Source organism: Polypterus senegalus, chromosome 14 (genome assembly GCF_016835505.1).
Source record: "Polypterus senegalus isolate Bchr_013 chromosome 14, ASM1683550v1, whole genome shotgun sequence".
NCBI classification, from domain to species: domain Eukaryota; kingdom Metazoa; phylum Chordata; class Cladistia; order Polypteriformes; family Polypteridae; genus Polypterus; species Polypterus senegalus.
This window is the reverse complement of record NC_053167.1, coordinates 52,778,457-52,800,604: the sequence shown is the minus strand read 5'-3', so window position 1 is coordinate 52,800,604 and position 22,148 is coordinate 52,778,457. Positions and strand designations below refer to the sequence as shown.

Here is a 22,148-nt window from a genome sequence, read left to right as displayed (position 1 = left end):
GCTTTCATATAACACTCAGATGGTGGGCTATGACTCGCCTTTTCACGGCAACTTTGATATCTGACTTCTTTTATATTTTGGAAACTGTGCGACTTTGTAAACTTGAGCTTTCGAGTTTCTCCGACACTGTCACTTGATCGACTTCCTTTTGTTGTTTATACCACTGTTTAAACCAACAAGTAGTATGTTTTTCCTTGCCTCCACTTGGTATTTGTTGAGATTCTTCAATTTTCCCACATGCTTTTGCCATTGCCTTTTCACAGAATGCTAAGCTTAAGGGCTATTTATATTGATTTGCATATTCAAAGAGGCATAATTCTGGGAGGAGATGGGGTGGGGCAGCAGGCGCATGTACGTGCATTGCTTTTCACGCTGCCCAGGATTTATGGAGCAGAAGAAAGTGGAAGTCAACGAACGCACAGATTTATGCATCTGGATTTTTTTGTATGTACGCACATTTACGCTTTTGTCCTTACGCCATGTTTTAGTGTGAATTCTACGCATGGTGTTATGCATGAGGCCCCTGGACATCAACGCAAATTAATGAATATACACAAGCCTGGTCTGCAATAGAAATATGCCCTGCTTTGTGCCCCAGTAAGTACAAATTATCATCAATATACTGATAATCTAATTGTCTATCACTCACTCAGAATATCAAACAAACGCAGGAAACACTTTAAGACAGAGAAGCGTTTTATCTGTTGCACCTTTACATGATGATCATCTTTATCTACCCTCTCAAACCTACATAGTATTTAATGTTTGGAAACCATTTGGGATTAAAACACTTCGAGATCTGTCAAAGGATAATGTCTTTGCATTTTATGAACAACTACACTTCAAATGTAACTTCCCATCAACACAACTTTTCCACTATTTTCAAATCAGAAACTTCACTAAAAGGAACCTGCTCAATTTTCCTCACCTCCCACCTATTTCTATTCCAGAGGTGATACGGATCAGTCTTGAAGACTCAGACTGCAATATATAAAAACATCTTAGTCTCTTCCTTTCAAAGATCCCAGTTTACGATGGGAAAGGGATCTAAAATTGTCCAAAATGTTTCCAGGGCTACATTGAACATGTGAATGTTGCAATCTAGCTCCAGCCTCACCAGGCCACATGTTTTGGGTATGCACCAAAGTAAAAACTTTGTGGACAAAAATCTTTGAATGCCTATCAGACAGCCTTAGTGTCACAATCACTCCTAACCCACTGACAGATGTATTGGTTACACTCCAGATGGGCTTAAAGTGGAGTAGGACAAATTGTTTGTAATTTATTATACCATTCTACTAGCAGGTAGACTAATTTTACTCAACTGGAAGAATCCCAGCTCACCTGTTAAATGTCAGTGGGCAACTGATGTTGTATATTATTTGAAATTGGAAAAAAAATCACTTAGGGGATCTTTTTAAAACGTTTTTAAACTGTGGCAAGATCTAAATAATCAAACCTTAGAATAAGCATTAATATCAGGGAAAAGGACATTCTCCCGTCTTTGTTTTTTTAAAACAAGCAAGATTTCCTCATGTTGCAGTCTCTTCTCTCTTTCTGTTAGGCAAGGTTTGAATTAAGGTTTGTTAAGTTTGACATAATTGAATGGAATTTTGTTTTCTTCAATTAATAAAATTTTTAAAAAAGTATCTTGCAAGCTATTACTCTCCTGTGATGAAATTATACAATACTGTAACCATTTTACTGTTAAGCAATACAATTTCATATCATTTCAGACCTTCTTGATTTTTTTATTAAGCATAGATTACTATCACTAAAATTTTATTACAAGTTATTCTGAAATTAACAATATGCAATAATTTAAGCACATAACAGTAACATATTAATAAATGACTTAATTTCATGCAGCAATTAAAAGAAGGGAATAACAAAAGACTCAAGATTCAAGATTCAAGAGTATTTATTGTCATTTCATCCATATGCAGTAGTACAGCATACAGTGAAACAAAACAATGTTCCTCCAGGACCATGGTGCTACACAGAACATGGGACAACGAAGAATCCACGACACATAACATAAAGACACATAATATATAAAAAGCTGCATATATAGCAAGGTGCATGTGAGTCAAATGTGCAAAATATTGCAACCATGCGCACAATTGCAGAGCAGAACACATATATCAGATATCAGATCGGTCCATGTGTGTTCAGGAATATGACTGCTTGGGGGACAAAACTGTTACACATTCTGGTGGTAAGGGCCCGAATGCTTCGGTACCTTTTTCCCAATGGCAGAAGTGTAAACAGAGAGTGTGTTGGATCATTCACAATGCTGGCGGCTTTGCGGATGCAGCGTGTGGTGTAAATGTCCATGATGGAAAGAAGAGAGACACCGATGATCTTCTCAGCTGTCTTCACTATCTGTTCTAGGGCTTTACGATCCCTGACCGTGCAATTTCCAAACCAGACAGTGATGCAGTTGCTCAGGATGCGCTCTATGGCTCCTCTGTAGAACGTTGTTAGATGGAAGATGGGCTTTTCTCGGCATACATAGGAAGTAGAGCTGCTGCTGGGCTTTCTTGGCTAAAGAGCTGGTGTTGTAGGACCAGGTGAGGTTCTCTGCCAGGTGGACACCCAGGAATTTGGTGCTATTGACGATCTCCACAGTTGAGCCGTCATTGTTCAGTGGCTGATGATCACTCTTAGTCTTCCTAAAGTCAACAATCATCTCCTTTGTTTTGTCTACATTCAGAGACAGGTTATTGGCTTTACACCAGTCTGTTAACCACTGCACCTCCTCTCTGTATGCTGACTCATTGTTGTTGCTGATGAGACCCACCACAGTTGTGTCATCCGCAAATTTTATGATGTGATTAGAGCCGTGCGTTGCTACACAGTCATGAGTCAGCAGTGTGAACAATAACGGACTAAGCACACAGTCTTGAGGGGCTTCAGTGCTCAGTGTGGTGGTTCTGGAGATGTTGTTTCAAATCCTGACTGACTGAGGTCTCTCGGTCAGGAAGTCCAGAAACCAGTTACAGAGGGAGCTGTTCAGTCCCAGCAGGCTCAGCTTTTCCGTCAGCTGCTGAGGAATAATCGTGGTGAATGCTGAGCTGAAGTCGATAAACAGCATTTGAACGTATGTGTCCTTATTGTCCAGATGAGTGAGATCAAGATGGAGAGTGGTGGCTATTGCATCATCTGTTGAACGGTTCTGGCGATGAGCAAACTGCAGGGGGTCCAGTGAGGGGGGCAGCAGGGTTTTGATGTGCCTCATGACAAGCTTCTCAAAACACTTCATGATAATGGGAGTGAGTGCAAAGGGACAGTAGTCATGAGGTTGGACACTTGTGACTTTTTTGGCACGGGAACTAAGTGGTGGTTTTGAAGCAGTTTGGGACAATGGCAGTGTTCAGGGAGATGTTGAAGATGTCAGTAAAAACATCTGCCAGCTGGTCTGCACATTCCCTTAGTACTCTGCCAGGACTCTGACTCTTCGTAGAGTATTTTGCACATCAGCCACAGTTAGATTTAATGCTTGGTTGCTAGGAGGAGAGGTGGTCTTCCTCATCTCCACATTGTTCTGTGCTTCAAACCATGCACAGAATTTATTCAGCACATCTGGAAGGGAGGTGTCACTGTCACAGGTAGGTGGTGTTGTCCTATGATTAGTGATAGCCTGGATGCCTTCACACATGCTCCGTGCGTCTTTGTCACATAGAAAAAGTCCCTGGATTCTCTAGGCATGTGCGCACTTTGCAGCTCTGATAGTTTGGCCTTCACTGTTCTCAGGGGGATATTTTCACCTTTCTTGAAGGCAGGGTCCCGGGTCTTCAGTAGCACACGCACTTCCTTTATAATCCACGGTTTCTGGTTTGGGCGTGCAGTGATGTACTTGGAGACAGTAACGTCATCAATGCAGTTATGGATGTAGCTGGTCACTGATGACGTGTACTCCTTCAAGTTGATACAGTCACTGTTGGTTGCAGCCTCTCTAGACATATCCCAGTCAGTGCACTCAAAACAGTCCTGAGGAGGACAGATGGCTTCTGTTGGCCAGGTCCTCACCTGCTTCAGAACCGGTTCGGTGCGTCTGACGAGCAGTCTGTATGTTGGAATTAACATGACAGAGATGTGATCTGAGTTTCCAAAGTGGGGGCAGGGCTCTGCCTAGTACGCGCAGGAATGTTTGTATAAATAATATCCAGCGTGCACAGGTGCCAGAGCGTTTCCTTAGCATTAGCACTGGGAGGTATGCAAACTCCGATTATGTGGATGGTAGTGAATTCCCGAGGCAAATGAAAAGGTCTACATTTAACAGTCACAAACTCCACTAGCAGTAAGCAGTAGCTAGAAACAAGCACAGAGTTACTGCACCATTCTGTGTTGATATAAACACACAGTCCACCACCGCGATTCTTACCACAAAGAGTAGAATTTCTGTCCGCTCGAAACGCGACTAGCCCATCTAGCTGAATGGCGGCCTCCGGAACTCTGTTGCTGAGCCACCTCTCCGTGAAAACAAAGATGCAACACTTTTTAAAGTCACGGTGGGTAGTTCGCAGGAGTCAAATGAAGTCAAATTTATTGTCCAGGGAGCAGACATTAGAAAGTAACATGTACAGGAGCGCTGGCCGGCTGGGGTTAGTTTTTAGCCTAGCACGGACTCCCGCTCACTTTCCGCGTTTCCGCCTCCTCGTGCACTGTCTCCATGTGCCTCTCCCTCGGCCATTTGCATCAGGCGATGCCGGGGGCCTTCGGTCCGGTTCTCGTAGCAGACCGAGGTCGTACAGTTTATCTTGCAGATAATTCTTTATGTTTTTATATGAATATTGGTAGCAGAGAAGTGTCTCACGTTGATATACATGGACACTAGTTGCTCTGATGTCCATGTACTACTGAAAAAGCGGAAAAAAAATAAAATAACAAATACTACATAGAAACACTATTTTACAACCAATCAATAAACAAACAAAATCACATGAGATAATAAGAAGTGTTATTATGAAATACAGTAAAATAAGTAAACCAAAAAAAACGCATGAGTTTAAGAATTAAGCTTAATCCATGCATCTGTTTTCCCCTCCTGGGCTTCTACAAAGACTGCAATAAACACTTTAAATGATTTTACTGATAAACCTAAACAAATTTATATTGTACATGTTGAAAACTATCTCTTACTGACCAGTCTAAACTGATTCCCCCCTGAACTACACATGTAACAAGGATTTTGAGTACAACTTTAAAATGGAAAGAATGTAAGATTAAGAAATCTCTTTGTTGGCAGGTAAGAATTTTGATGATGATGAAGGTTAGCTGATTAATTTAAAGCCCTTGACATATCAATCATAGCACTGCTTTAAAATATTTTGAGAATAACATCAGAGCCTATCATCAAATTTCCTGTTTTTCAAAAACCTGTACTTCTATTATGTGTATAGCAAGCAAAGTCAAGATGATTTACATCTTGTCTGAAGAAGGGGCCTGAGCTGCCTTGAAAGTTTACATATTGTAATCTTTTTAGTTATCAAATAAAAGGTGTAATTTTGCTGGACTTCTCACTGCATTCATAATGGCTAATTAGCACAGTAGAAAACCCTACTTCTTCTGACTAGTGAAAGTTTTTAAAAATACATGCTATCATCACTACAAAAGATACGTTTTAATATTATATTTAAAACATAAAAGCAAATAACACAAAAAATGTTTAAAATTCCATCTGTATGTCACATACCTATATGATTTTTTAATGTCATCCACAGATGCATTTTTGTCAACCCCCAGTACATAATATAATGTTTCTCCAGAAGTGGATAGAGATCGCTGCCTCTGCTGTTCTGACATTGTAGTCTTTCTGGGCAATCTGAAATAAAAATATATAAAGAAACACTCTTAGAGAGAGTAAAAAATCATTTTGAATGAAACCTGTTAATATTACATGACAATTAAACAAAAACACAAAAAGCTTTAATATTATATTTAAGTTATCATTTAATAATGTTAGACCCTCAAAATTTTAATAAATGCTAAAGTGGATGTTCACTAAGCTCCGTGTTTTATATTGATGCCTCAAGTTATTCATAATTATATACAGTGCTGTGAAAAAGTATTTGCCTCCTTTATTACACATTCTGTTTTTGTATATAAATATACAAGCTGTAATTACACTTATTATTTTGTCAGTGTGGTAAAAAAAAATTCTGAGCAAGTTTCTACTTTTTATAATAACAGTGTCTAAAAGGACTATAGAAAATCAAACCAAGGTTTAATCACATAATTTTGTTTTGAAATAACTTTGCCATATTAAAATTCATATAATTACTGTAACACATAACAGAAACAATCCTACTCTACATATAATATTCCGCTGCTACATCTGTGCTTTCACCCTCTGTTCCTATCACTGTATGATACTATTAAGCTGTTACTCTTGTTCATTCAAGAAATACCATAGGTACTGGGAACCTTGGTATCCAAGGATAAAAAGGTTCAGTATTAATATTAGACTGCCTAGCTCAAATTATATAATACTGTGGAATGTTCAGGATGGGTGAGGCAGTCATTTATCCTAAGTATCCAAAACTGCACCTATGTCAGCCAGTATCTATATAATTATAATTTTATTTTCTCCAGAAATGACGTTGTTGGTTTTTTTCAATGCTGTCATCTATGTATATCTCAACTATTAACAGACCCCTACTGTCAATTTTAAATTGATCTGTTTTAACTGTATGTTTCTGTGTTTTAACTGTATATCCTAATCTGTATTTTTTTTACTTGTGCATCATGTACATTTTTGAAAATTGTTAAGAGTGCTCTGATTCTGTACTCCCCGAACTGTGCTATACAAGAATAAATCAACTTGTATTGATTATTAACAACAACATTCAGTACTCACAAATTTATAGTCATACCTTGCATAGTTCCAAGGGACAAACTAATTAGTTGAAGAATGCTTCACTTGACAGCTACTTTGCTACAGGTGAATGTGTGCAATGTTGCTCTTTAAAATTCTGGATAGCAAACACCCCATTACAAATTATAGTGGAACATTGCTTTAGAACCATATTTTCCCAAGCAACATTCACTTCCACAGTGAGGTTGACTATATCTGTACTCATGGTGGCTGGCAGCTATAGGGTGGTCCAGATCTAATTATGCAATTTTCATTACGCTATAACTTAAGTTTATTGCATAAAGAATACAGAAAAAATTCTTTCTGTTGCTGATAGATGGCAGCACCTGCCCTGCATTCTAAAATGGTGGGGAGACGGTTGCCTGTCGAACAGCGGGTGTGATGTGTTCACCTTTTCATAATTACATAATCAGATCTGGACCACCCTGTACTTGTTCTGCAGTAGTCTGTCAAAAGCTTAGGAAAATACTCCTTACACTGGCCAGAAATGTAAATATACACTTGTCTAAGGCTACCTACTTCAAAGTGAATGCTCAAAAGTAGCAGGATCATAGTTAGAACTTATCTTGACCTTGCTCAAAGCATCGGGCTCACAAAAATTTGAATCAATGTCAAATATTTTTTCTACTGCAATATAATGAATGTAACTGCCTTCACACGCTGAACATTTCTGTGAGATTTTTGTATATTCAGTGTTTCACCAATTAATTCAGAATATAAATGGTAGAAGGAATAAAGTCTTCTCTTCCTCTCATTGATAGAAAATCTGGCCTCCAATAAAATTGGAAGACTAAGCCAACCACATGTCCTCCAATTACATATGAAATATTATTTTGAAAATTTACATTAGTAACTGCTGCTATAGTTTTAATTTTTACTGTGTAAAAAATTCGTTTTTGAATATTTAAAGTGTTATATTTTTGGTAGTAGAAATAATATTGGCACATATTCACAGTAAACTGAAATTCTTACCTGCATGTCTAGCCTACATGCGACACCACTCTATTTTTTGAAATCCAAAAAAAGTTTTGCATAGAGCATATGCAAACTCATTTAAAACACAACAAATAACAGAAATAGAATTAAACAGATTTGTATGACATTACTTAAATATTCCAATGTATTTTCAGTAGAGTATTCAAATATAAAAACACTGTTTGAAGTTCTAACCCATCCTATTTAACAATTAATTCAAATGATTTATCCTTTCATTTTATTTTATTAATTTGTGGAAGACAAAATCTATTGCAAATATACTGATACTATTTTATCCAAATTAAATCTTTCATTCATTCCTAAACATAAAGCTGCTCTGATAGACACCAATCTCCTTCAAGGAAATCTCCGAGATTCAGCCAGCTTTGAAGAACAGAAAGCACCTGAACTTAATGGTATTCCATTTAAGTTCTTTTTGCCAGTTAGTGATTATTTTTCTTTCACAATTTCGATGATGTTTCAAAGTTAAAGCAAATACAGCTTTTCACCTTGAGTAAATTCTTAAGGAAAATGAGCATTACATGCTGTAAAATAGTTGTCCTCTTTAATAAAACCTCTGTGTGCGTCCAGGTGCGCAGGGCCACACGGCACGTGTTCAGTCTCTTCCTGTGCATTCCCTGTGCAGAGAGAGAGAGACACACACAGGAGCGTGTGCCAGAGAGACAGACACACACACAGGCACGCACGAGACAGGCACACACACAGGCGCGCATGAGACAGACACACACACAGGCGCGCACGAGACAGACACACAGACACACACACACGTGAGAGACAAACACACACACGCAGGCCCGCGAGAGAGAGACACACACAGGCGCGCACGTGCATTGTTGCAATACAGTAGAGTCTTGCTTATCCTACCTTCGCTTATCCAACATTCCGTAGTATCCGACGTCCCACCACAAAAAAAAAACAAAAAACGCATCAATCGGCAACAAGAACTGCGAGCTGCGAGCGTGAGCATAGTCTATTTTTTGTTGCTCCCGACTCTGCTGCAGCTAATTACAGTGGAACCTCAGTTTGCGAGCATAATTCGTTCTGGAAATGTGATTGCAGTCCAACACACTCGTACAGTATAACAATGCAAAATTCCCCATAAGAAATAATGGAAACTCAGATGATTCGTTCCACAACCCAAAACTATTAATATAAAAATAATTAAACAAAATATAAAGTAAAAATACATAAAGCAAATTAACCTGCACTTTACCTTTGAAAAAAATCATGGCTGGTGTGAGTGAGTTTCTAAACTCTTGTGGGATTCCACCCAACGGGTCGACACGCGGAAGAGCGTCCCAGAGCAATCGCAGTCTCCCAGTAGTAAAAGCCAATCCAAAAAGATCGTGGACATGCTATAATCGCCTGCCGTTGATGGGTGATACAAGGAACAAGGGACATTATAAATGCGCTGGGCTCAGTATTACTTTCCCTCCAACCCTGCCTGAATGTTGCGTCTGTGTATAGGAGAATGGCAGATCCTGCTGCAATAAGTAACCGCGCTGTTGCTGTTTCAAGCTGAATAAAGCTGGTGTTGCTAAAAGTACTGAGACTCAGGTTCGAGTATTCGGGTGCAAGACAGGGGACTCGCACGTCACAGCACAAACACACACACGCAGTCACAATGCTATAGTATATAGTATATGCTCGTACGGATGTTGACTATATTAGTGACGGAGTTAAGGCTAGAAACTGCAATTAATTACATTGAGCAACAAGAAGAAGCTACAGGAATCGACATAATGATGCTGCAAAGATGGCGAGACTTCACAGCGAAGAAACGGCACTCGTCAGGAAAGCAGATTACGATAAAAAATGTCTTTAAATCATCACAGGACTGAACTTTGTAAGTACAGTACATACTGTATTTAACGTCATACAATTCTATAACTGTAAGTTCATTTTTTCAGTTAATTTATTCTGTTGTTTTGTTGTAAAACATGATTATTAGGTGCGTAATGTGTAAAATTATAACATAGTTTGACGTTTAATAGGTTTTTTCTTAACACCTGCCATTATCCAACATTTTCGCTTATTCGACGTTCGGCCGGCCCGTTTATGTCGGATAAGTGAGACTCTACTGTATTACTTTTCTTGGTTGTTTATTAAGTCGTAAGGCTATAGTGCGAACTCTTGCAGTGTGAGTTTTCTCTGTTGTTCAAGGTTTTCTTAGTGTTATCCAGTGTTTTTACATTTAGTTTACTATTACGCTGTGCATTCAATGGTATAATTAACTATATTTGTGCTTAAAAACTTTAAAAAATATATATTTACATACAGTTCATACGGTCTGGAACGGATTAATTGTATTTACATACAATCCTATGGGGGAAATTACTTCGGTTCAGGACCAAATTGGGTTACAACCAGAGTTTTGGAGCGAATTATAGTCGTGAAACAAGGTTCCACTGTATTACTCTCAGACAAAATTACAGGCATTTTACGGAAATACAAACCAGTATTACTGAGAGAAAAAATTAAAGGCACACAATACAGTGACGCATATTACAGCCACCTACAAGGTCCCTTGCCATTTAATATAGACTGTTCCTACTAATGTTTATGCACTACTGTTCTAGCGCCCGGTGTATATATATATATATATATATATATATATATACACAAACATAGATGAAAGTGCCTATTTGCAGAGGACAAACATAAGAAAGTTCAAGCCAAACACATCCTGGAAAACAAGAATCAATGCTACTGTTGCGAATGCTACTCCAAGTGCCAGTATGCCTAAACAGTACACTGACGTGAGGGAGTATTTCATTTTACTATTTTCTCATTATTCAATTTTCTTCAGCGGCCCATTCAAAGTCACAATCTAAATCCATTATAAAATCTGTGGCAAAACCTAAGGACTGCTGTCCACCAATCTCAAGGAGCCTGATAATGCCATTGACAGCATTAAATCAATTAGCTTCTAGTTTATATTGTACTATACAACACTATAGGGTGCCTTATAAATATTTAATATTTTTTAAAAATAGTGCCAAATACAGACCAAAACATTTATAATAATTGTTAATAAAAATGATTCTACCAATTATTAACTTGGTATAAGACCTATCCGGGTATTTTTATCTCTTCCCTTTAAAACCCTGGAGTCTGGTATTTACTGCAGATAAGACAAATTGACTGAAATAAAATGCATCATACTCTAAGGCACTGCAAGAACTTGGAGCTGCTGCATGTGAACTCAGCAAATGGATTCAGAGTGAAGAGTACAGCCATATTAGCTAGTTGAACCAAAGGATACCTCTTCTCTCTCTAGTGTTTACTTGATCTTCTGACTACAAGACCATCTTCTTTTGACAGGGTGTCCTGTCTATTTCAATCTCGCTACAGCTGAGTGAAATTTTGACAAAAATAAACATAAAAAGAAATAATGATGCATAACGCATTTTAGAAGTAATTCAGAATAAGCAAGTCAAATGGAGAAGAAAAAGGACAGTTAATCTGAAAGTCGCACTTGACCCTGACAATAGCCATTACATAAAATTGGGCTGTTAAGATGGATTGTCTTAAGCATTTTTCAGCTACACACTACACATTATTTTCATAACCCTTCAAAACAAGGATGTGTCACTATGCCATGTGGACAAACTAAACGCTTAACAAAAATCATTTGCCACTCACCAACTGGAGGGACAATTTAAGAATGCAGACAAAAAATAAATATAACAATAAAGTACATTACCAATCCATCCATGCATATCGTACTCTTTCTGTTGCTTTGTCCATTTTCTGGGTTCACCCAGGTTGGTTGACTGCCCCATAAGTTTTGTGGGTATTGGGGTATAAGTTTTTATGCCTTGGAGCCCTTCCTGACATCAGTCTCCTTTAGTAACCTTTAGCGATACACAAGAGGAATGGTGATCTTATTCTAATCCAAGGTCACAGGGTTATTTATTGTCTATTGATCTTTAGAACGTTTGTGTCAAATTACTAGATCTCTAAACACTAAAGTGTTTCTATGCAATTGTAAAAAATCCCTTTATGTCATTGATTAAACAGTGAGAAATTTATATGTAACCATAGTGATCATTTCAAATGGGATTAGTTCATGCATTTTCCAGTAAAACTCTGTTTCTTTAAAATCTGGTGTAAGCAAACTTTTTCCATTGTTCTACAAGCAGATAAATGTGAAAGGCAAGCAGCTAAGCATAACTTTTTGCAGAGATGCTATCGTATTGTGGCAGTATGGTGACACAGTGGTTAGAACTGTTGCTTTGCGGCTTTGAAAGACAGTATTCCAATTCTAGATTAACTTTACTGACCATGTGTGTGTCTGTGATTATGCCCTCTAATAATCTTGCACTATTCCTGGGGAAGCTTCTTGAATTGTTCCTGATGTTGCTTCAGTCCTAAAACTGGATTAAGTAGGATGAATGACTGCATATAACTTTAAGTTAATTAGCAAAACAGTTTTAATTGAAGTCTTGTAATGAAATACAACATTAAGATCGGGATGTCAAAATCATTAGCAAATTTCTTGGTTACTACTGAACAGCAGGCTGCTTTATTTGTCAATATAAACTGTTCTCACCGGGTTTAAACTGCATATACTACAGCTATCAGCGGTAATAAATTACTTTCTTGTCTTGACGGCACATGAAATGCCAGCTGTATTGTGATGTTATGATATGTCTAACCACTTTATGTTCACTGCAAAAAAGGCACAGCCAAGCAAATGTATTGGCAATGATATTTTAGTAAAATACTCCTAGTATTGAATCTATTAAATCAGTTCACATAGTATTTTATAAAATTTACAAACCATTTATTCAATTTACATGCAGCATTTACTAGTATTATAGTTAAAAGTGTTTATATAATAATGTTTAAATTCAATTTTAAAAATATATAACATCTGTTATTACTTTCTCAGTACAGAAAAGTTCTAAAATAGTTATCTCTCGATTATAAAAAAAATCCTGGAGAGAAACACTAGGGATACGAGACATGATCTTCATGGAAGACACTTAAAAGACCCGCGAGAAAAAAGAGATTGGCCACGGAGCGTCTCACAGGGAGCTTAAACATGAGACTTTGTGTCAAGAGATTGACCCAGGACCGTCTTGCAGGAACGTAGAACATGAGATTATTGCAAGACACGCCCTACTTACAACCAATATCAAATAAGACCACGGGCAGCAAAACACTCAGTCGTGCAAAGGTTTTGAGCACACACAGATCCAGGGCTCTCAGTGCATATAAAGCATATAAGGATATATATATATATATATATATATATAAATGAAACGTAGACGACTAAGCGAAGAAGAAAGCAGAGCGGAGAAAAGAGACTCAAAAGTGTTGGGAGAGAAAAAAAAGAAAAAAGAAAAAGAATAATCTAGGTGCAAATTCAGAAAATAAGGAAAGTAATCAGCCCGGAACAAGTGGAATTGGAAAAAAAAGCATGTCCTGTTGGGCTCAGAATTAAAAGACAGAGAGTAAAACACAAAGTACAACTTCATAAGGACGTTCACAAACGTTGACACATGCAAAGCTGGTTAGAGATTATAAAAGCAGTGGAATTTGAAAGGCTCAAAAAAAAAAAAAGTTGGGGCAATACACATGTGGAGAAAGTTAAAGAATATGAAAGTGGGAAAATTAGAAAGTATAAAAAAAAGAAAGGAAAGATTGCAGTAGCTCAAACAAATGGAAATTACCATATTACTCGAAAAAGGGAAATTAATCACCACGGACCAGGGCCCTCATGTATAAACGGCGCGTACACACAGAAATGTTGCGCACAGACGTTTCCAAGTTCAAATCGCGATGTATAAAACCTAAACTTAAAATAAAGCCACGCACATTTCCACGGTACCTCATACCCTGTCGTATGCAAGTTCTGCGCTCGGTTTTGCAGACTGGCGGCACCCAGTGTCAAAGCAGTGCTACTGTTCCTGTGTGGTTTATCTTTCTTTTTTAGATCAACATCCCTGACGCGACTTTATAAATACACTGAAATTAACCGCATATTGTTTATCAGTGTAATGCATCTGATTGTAATTAACCTGTAACAATATAATGGTCCACGGAATAGCCATAGTATTCCAAATACCATAACTGCTTTAGTGTTGTTACTGTCACTGCACCTTCTTCTTCTTCTTTCAGCTGCTCCCGTTAAGGGTTGCCACAGCTGATCATCTTTTTCCATATTACTCTCACTGCACCACTCGGAGTATTAATGTCACTGTATCTCAGTGGGGTATCACAGCAGCTGATCGGAAAGAGAATTATCGGGACAGAACATCAAGCACACGCTGCCTCAGCCACGGCAAAACGCTTCTGAGACTTTCCCCTAAGGAACTCGCGGTTCAGAAACAGTTTCATCCCAAGAACTTTAAACACAGTCAATCAGTCCATCAAGTGCTCCTTGTAGAACTGTTTGTACTTATACAGTGGGATGCAAATGTTTGGGCAACCTTGTTAATAGTCATTATTTTCCTGTATAAATCGTTGGTTGTTACGATAAAAAATGTCAGTTAAATATATCATATAGGAGACACACACAGTGATATTTCAGAAGTGAAATGAAGTTTATTGAATTTACAGAAAGTGTGCAATAATTGTTCAAACAAAATCAGGCAGGTGCATAAATTTGGGCACCATTGTCATTTTATTGATTCCAAAACTTTTAGAACTAATTATTGGAACTCAAATTGGCTTGGTAAGCTCAGTGACCACTGACCTACATACACAGGTGAATCCTATAATGAGAAAGAGTATTTAAGGGGGTCAATTGTAAGTTTCCCTCCTTTAATTTTCTCTGAAGAGTAGCAACATGGGGGTCAAAAAACAACCCTCAAATGACCTGAAGACAAAGATTGTTCACCATCATGGTTTAGGGGAAGGATACAGAAAGCTGTCCCAGAGATTTAAGCTGTCTGTTTCCACAGTTAGGAACATATTGAGGAAATGGAAGACCACAGGCTCAGTTCAAGTTAAGGCTCGAAGTGGCAGACCAAGAAAGATTTCGGATAGACAGAAGCGACAAATGGTGAGAACAGTCAGAGTCAACCCACAGACCAGCACCAAAGACCTACAACATCATCTTGCAGCAGATGGAGTCACTGTGCATCGTTCAACCATTCGGCGCACTTTTACACAAGGAGATGCTATATGCGAGAGTGATGCAGAGGAAGCCTTTTCTCCACCCACAGCACAAACAGAGCCGCTTGAGGTATGCTCAAGCACATTTGGACAAGCCAGCTTCATTTTGGAATAAGGTGCTGTGGACTGATGAAAATAAAATTGAGTTATTTGGGCATAACAAGGGGCATTATGCATGGAGGAAAAAGAACACAGCATTCCAAGAAAAACACCTGCTACCTACAGTAAAATATGGTGGTGGTTCCATCATGCTGTGGGGCTGTGTGGCCAGTGCAGGGACTGGGAATCTTGTCAAAGTTGAGGGACGCATGGATTCCACTCAGTATCAGCAGATTCTGGAGACCAATGTCCAGGAATCAGTGACAAAGCTGAAGCTGCGCCGGGGCTGGATCTTTCAACAAGACAAAGACCCGAAACACTGCTCAAAATCCAAGGCATTCATACAGAGGAACAAGTACAACGTTCTGGAATGGCCATCTCAGTCCCCAGACCTGAATATAATTGAAAATCTGTGGTGTGAGTTAAAGAGAGCTGTCCATGCTCAGAAGCCATCAAACCTGAATAAACTAGGGATGTTTTGTAAAGAGGAATGGTCCAAAATACCTTCAACCACAATTCAGACTCTCATTGGAACCTACAGGAAGTGTTTAGAGGCTGTAATTTCTACAGGCGGATCTACTAAATATTGATTTCATTTCTTTTTTGTGGTGCCCAAATTTATGCACCTGCCTGATTTTGTTTGAACAATTATTGCACACTTTCTGTAAATCCAATAAACTTCATTTCACTTCTGAAATATCACTGTGTGTGTCTCCTATATGATATATTTAACTGACATTTTTTATCGTAACAACCAACGATTTATACAGGAAAATAATGACTATTAACAAGGTTGCCCAAACTTTTGTATCCCACTGTAAGTACAATCACCTCACTGTAAACTTGCGATACAGTTATAATATTGCACAACCTGCGCCACTTTATAAAGTGCGTACTTACAAATGATGACGATATCATTTTTAAGATGAAATGCAGCAAAATATGTTGATTATATCATACATAAAACTTTAACTTCATTTAAATAATCTGTATTGTTAATAATTAAACATGTGAGGACACAGTGCCTCAGCGCTAGCTAGTTCACGGATTGATCCTACCTCGTGCTGTATTCTTGCTGGGCTGGCGCAACACTGGAAGGATAGGTGGATAGAATAATTAAACACGTACTATGAAGATATTTCAATGTTCCTTAAAAGTTTTGAAGAATCATCGTTGTAAGCTTACAGATGGCTTAACGTCTATTACAGAGCTGATTGTGTGGCGATTGGGTATTTGGAGAAAGAAAAGTAAGGACAGGAATTGGAGGTTGAAACCTTCGAAAGAGACAGTACTGCTGCAATAATTTCACCGAAGGTCGCGCACAATCACTATGCCACCTTGTTTCCATGTTTAATAACATGCTTTAATTCCTATTATCATGAAAAAGATATCACGTATACATCTCAGTAATTATTCAGAGAGTTGTAATATTACGAATGTAATGTATTCTGTGTCCTGTCGGAGAAAGTGAAAGTGCAGAAGCACGTAGTGATTCACACACATAGAGCACATAAAAGATCAAATACAAAACAATTGCATTTTACGTGCCACTTTAGTGGATTTGAGAAACTAGTAAATTAAATTATTTTAAGATGAAGTTTATGATGATCTACATTAATGATAAAATAAACTACGTGATTAAAGTAGAAATTTTGAGATTAAAGTTGACATTTCATGCTTTTTTCCCCACTGTGTGCCTATTTTTTTTTTCTCTGTACCCTAATAAGCTTTCATATGACACTCAGACTGTGGGCTACGACACGCCTTTTCACGGTGACTTTGATATGTGACTTCTTTTATATTGATTTGCATATTCAAAGAGGCGTAATTCTGGGAGGAGATGGGGCGGGACAGCAGGAGTGTGCACGTGCGTTACTTTTCACAGCGATCGGGATTTATGTAGCGGAAGAACATGGAAGTTTGCGTATGCACCGATTCCTGCATCTGGATTTTTCTGTGCGTACGCACATTCCCGCTTTTGTGCTTACGCCATGTTATAATGTGAGTTCTATGCATGGCGTTATACATGAGGCCCCAGGTGTCATTGGAAAAAAAAAGCAGAACAAAGCGAGGTCAGAAATAAAAGACAGTAGAAAATAAAGTAAAACGTCATAAAGAGGTTAAAAAACAAGGGGGTCCAAACACATGCGGAGCAGGTTAGAGATAATGAAAACTGTGGAATTCAAAACTCAAAATAAAACGTAGGCGCGAAACACATGCAGAGCAAGATATAGACTATGAAAGCAGAAAAAACGACAGTGTCAAAACAAAGAAAGTAAACATTGCCTCAGCGCAATCAAAAAGAAATTATTACTCAGAGAAATAATGAAAAGGCGAATAGAGATCGAATATATGGACATAGGTGATATGTCAGTAGTACGTAAATATTGTAAGTCAGAGAATTTCAAAAACAGGGTTTACCTCACATGCATTTATTGGTGCATCATGATGATGTAGATCATTTTGTCTGTGCTGAAATTCCAAACAGAGAAACCTATCCTGAATTATGGCACAGAGTTATTAAACATGTCTTACTGACCTCATTTAAAAAATTCAGCATATTGGGACTCGAAAAGATTCCAAATATTGTTTTCACAGAAGTTCTGAAAAAAAAGTGAAACTAATGAAACAGCAACAATTTAAAGAAAAAAAAAATCTTTAAGTGTATATCCGGAAAACGAAAAACAGGGGTTGGCGAGCAAAGTGAGCAGGGGGCAAAGCCCCCTAGTCTGAATAATAATAAAAAATATAAATAACATTCTCAAGCGTACTTAAACGAATTAAATGTCATGGGGGCAACAGCCTGTCTCAGCAACACTGGAGCATTTTAAAAAACTGCTAAAAACCCATTATTTTAATATGTCTTTTTTAAGTATACAGTATATACTGTATATTCTTTATTTTAGTATAAACCTGATACTCTGTATATGCATTTGTCATTTTTATCATGGCTCCACAATCCATACTAACCCCTACTTTCTCTGCTGTTCTTTTTCTGATTTTCTGTGGTGGTGACCTGCGCCACCATTACCTGATCAAGGCACCATGCAGTCCTTTCATTAATGGATTGAAGGCCAGATGTCCACATGACCACCATCATCTAATTCTTACATGTGAAGCGTGAAAACCACGAAGACTGATTTAGATCATTTGTGTTAGGTACAATGTCCATTGGGGGCTAGGCAGTCTTGTGGTCTTGAAATACCTAGAGATTTTGTTTCTTTCTCTAGCCCCCTGGAGTTTTTTTTTTTTTGTTTTTTCTGTCCTCCCTGGCCATCAGACCTTACTTTATTCTTTGTTACTTAGTATTGCATAATCTTATTTTTATATTTTTCTTTTTTCTTTCTTTATCTTGTAAAGCACTTAGAGCTACATCATTTGTATGAAAACGTACAATATAAATAAATGTTGTTGTTGTGTTTGTAGTACACTATTGTGTTTCAGTCTGCACAATGAGCTATTAAAATAAACCAGATGGCGCTTTGCAGTTTCAGATCTCCAAATGCAGACTTGTATAAGACAGAACATGGTAAATGTTATCAAACATAGCTTTCAGCTTCTGGCTGCTTTGATGATATTCATCCTTACATGTCATTGAAACAAAGTAAATACTGAATGCAGGAACTATTCACAGGCGGCACGGTGGCGCAGTGGTAGCTGCTGCCTCGCAGTAAGGAGACCCGGGTTCGCTTCCCGGGTCCTCCCTGTGTGGAGTTTGCACGTTCTCCCTGTGCCTGCGTGGGCTTCCTCCGGGTGCTCCTGTTTCCACCCAAAGTCCAAAGACATGCAGGTTAGATGGATTGGCAATTCTAAATTGCCCCTAGTGTGCTTAGTGTGTGGGTGTGTGTGCGCCCTGCGGTGAGTTGCCGTCCTGCCCGGGATTGGTTCCTGCCTTGCGCCCTGTGTTGGCTGGGATTGTCTCCAGCAGACCCCCGTGACCCTGTGTTCGGACTCAGCGGGTTGGAAAATGGATGGATGGATGGGACTATTCACATATGCTTAATGTAGCTAATCTAATGATGCCTTTTGCTTGGGCAAGAGAATCACACATATTTGTTAATGCTTTACATGCTGTAAGACTTGCAACATTTAAAAAAGCCATCTGCTAGGTTAAACTGCTAAATGTGAGGATAAATAAGGCCAGGAAAGCTTGGCCTGAGCTCACTGGCATAGCAAAGTATGGTATACAGATTATTTGTCTCAGTGCAAGAGCTAATTTTGTATTAGGGTTAAAACAGAGGTGAGCAGATGATTGGTCTGTATGGGGCAGGGCTTCATAACAAAGATAAAGGCTTTTTATTGGTTGAACAGCCCAAATACATATAATGTAGAAAAAAACACTATTATTTTATATGTTTATGTTAAATAAATGAATATGCAGCTTAGAGTGATCATACTCTTCATTATTACCCATTAGTCTATTAAATATTATTAGCTAAATCAGAGTGAAAAAAATCAGAGGAAAACGGCAATTTTTAGTTTTGAACTGATGAAAAATTAAAGAATTATACAACCAAAACCCCACCAACTGAACACTGAGTCATCTGGTTTAACATAAAATGCTACAACTTATTTTCTTTCTTCTCCAGCAAAGCTGCACACTAAACATATACACAAACAACACACTAAGCCATCTAGGTTAATAATAATAATAATAAAAATAATAATCAAATAATTTATCATATAACACACACAAAAATTATCCTGAGCATCTGGATAGAGAAATAATCTGAAAGAAGGGGCAGAGAGATAGGTTAAGGTAAAAGCCTTCCTGAACAGATGAGTTTTAAGTTGTTTATTTAAAAGAATGAGTGGAGTCAACTGATCTAATCAATTTCAGGAGGCCATTCCAAAGTCTGTGTGCTATACAGCTAAAGGCCCTATCACCCACAGACTGCAGATTAGAATGGGGTACAACAAGATTACCAGAATCAGAGGACCTCACTGGGTGAACAGGAGCACAGTGATGGAGAAGTTCAATGATGTAGTCCAGTGCAAGCTCTGTAGGTTTTTAATAGAATTTTATAATCGATCCTATAAAACAGAGGGAGCCAATGAAGAAGAAACATGGGGTGTGATGTGCTCGCTGTTGCTGGTTCATATAAAGATTCTTGCAGCAAAGTTTTGAATTAACTGGAGATGTGATATAAGATCTGAAGAGGCACCTGCTAGTAGGGAGTCACAATAATCAATGTAATAAAAGTATGGACAAGTTTTGCAACATTAGAAAAGGAGAGGAAAGTGTAAACACAGGATATGTTATGGAGGTGGAATTAGAAATGTTTCTTAATGTGGTTTTTGTGGGTGACATGTCCCTGGGGCTATGAACTCAGTCAAGGAAAAGTCCATAAAAATAAATCCTAAATGAATACTGTTTGAGTCGATTGCATCCATGAACTATACATACAATAAAAGAAAATGAAACAAGTGCAAATAGTGCAATTTAAATGAAAAGTGTTGTTAACATAAAGGAGCAGCAGCAACATGTATGTATCAGCATCCTCTCTCCTCACTCCCCCTCTAATAGAACTCCAAATTTCATGATTGTATGGCTCCCAGACTACAGCAATTAATTTCTTTTTACAGTGGAACAGCTTCTGATCCAGTATTTACCTATTTTGCTGTTAAGAGGCTTCAATGTGATGTCTCTATGGAGTCATGAGTGAACTGGCCTAGCAGTCACTGTACTGGAGTCTTGCCTTTCGTAGCTTGAGAGTTCCTTTCTCCATTTTGTTGATCACGATCACAAAACATGCATTGCTAATACTAAAACTAAATTAAACTTCTTCTGTTGCCCAGTACCAAGTTTTTGGTCCACTGTACTAGGGCATGTTAATACCTTTTTGGTGCTTGGCCAGACAAACTACTCTCCCTGAGGGCTTTGTAAATGTGAGTGCTTTACCACTATTATGGCCTTTAAAACAAAACTGGAGTTCTTTATGAGATGTCCTAATACGATCAATAGACATTTTCATTAATACTTTTCTGAACTCTTTAATTTCAGTGGTAGCCCCTCCACACAGGCTATAGATTTAATTTAGTAAGGATTTGCACCTCTTCAGACTCATAGAGGAAGAGCAGGTCTGCATCTTAAATGCACTGCTGATGCTAAAAGAACTTAAAAAGGGTCTGGAATCCACAAGTTCTGGAAGATCTAGTCCTAGCTATTTTCCCTGTGAACTCTTGTTTTTTTAGAAGCAGTTGTCAGCCCCTACTAGCCAAATGTTTGAATCCGACAATTTCACCTCCAAATGGAATCCTGCAATAAACAAACTCTTCTCTTCTTCTGAAACAGACTAAAGCCTCTACGGACTGTTTAAACTACAGACCACTGTCCTTGATGAACACCGATGCCAAGGTACCTACAAAGGTCCATGCACGCCAACTGCAGCTTATGATTCAAAAATTAATACATCCTAACCAGTATGGTTTAATCAAATCTCGACATGCAGCTGTTTTCGCCAACTACTTCATGTCATAAATGCTGGCATCAAGTTGAAAATAAAAAATATAAATTTTATTTATAACATTTAATATGTTGTCTCTGTTCCACTTTCAATTACATATGCGCATAAAAGATTTGCAGATCATGGCATTCTATTCTATTTATATTTTTAAATTGCATTCCAACGTTTTTGGAAACAGGCATTGTATACAGGTGTAATTCTACGTTTTAATTTTGACATGTGAAGCTGAGCTGAAAAACCTTTTAGCATATTTTTTTTTCACAGCACTGCTTTTGACATTGGAAGACATCTCATTTGGTTTTTCCCTATGGGCTGCACAGGGTATTTATACACTCAGTGATGTCTTTGGTGATGGAAGGATCAAGATGTTTCAATCCCATAGGTTCAGATGTTCAATTTCTTCCAATCTTTTCTTCTTTCTCCTTCCCTTTTGATCAGTTTTTAAGATACGTTGAGTCCCATTAACCTCCTTCCTTCTCATCCATCCTGCTTTTGTCTTTAGTCATATCCCTCTTATCTAAATCCAGACAAGGATCTCCTCTTTGTGTGCTACTAACTAAAAATTTTCTTAAATTCCT

General features: G+C 38.1%; 1 protein-coding gene across 2 annotated transcripts in view; it reads right to left on the bottom strand.

Moving 5' to 3' along the window:
- The window catches only part of dnajc5aa (DnaJ (Hsp40) homolog, subfamily C, member 5aa), a 101,462-nt gene that overhangs the window by 22,794 nt on the left and 56,520 nt on the right, over positions 1 to 22,148 (bottom strand). For both annotated transcript variants that reach the window (XM_039735505.1, XM_039735504.1), the window contains one exon: positions 5,699 to 5,827. In XM_039735505.1, coding sequence (XP_039591439.1) covers positions 5,699 to 5,808 — 110 coding nt within the window. In that variant the 5' untranslated portion in view covers positions 5,809 to 5,827. The remainder of the gene's footprint in view (positions 1 to 5,698; positions 5,828 to 22,148) is intronic.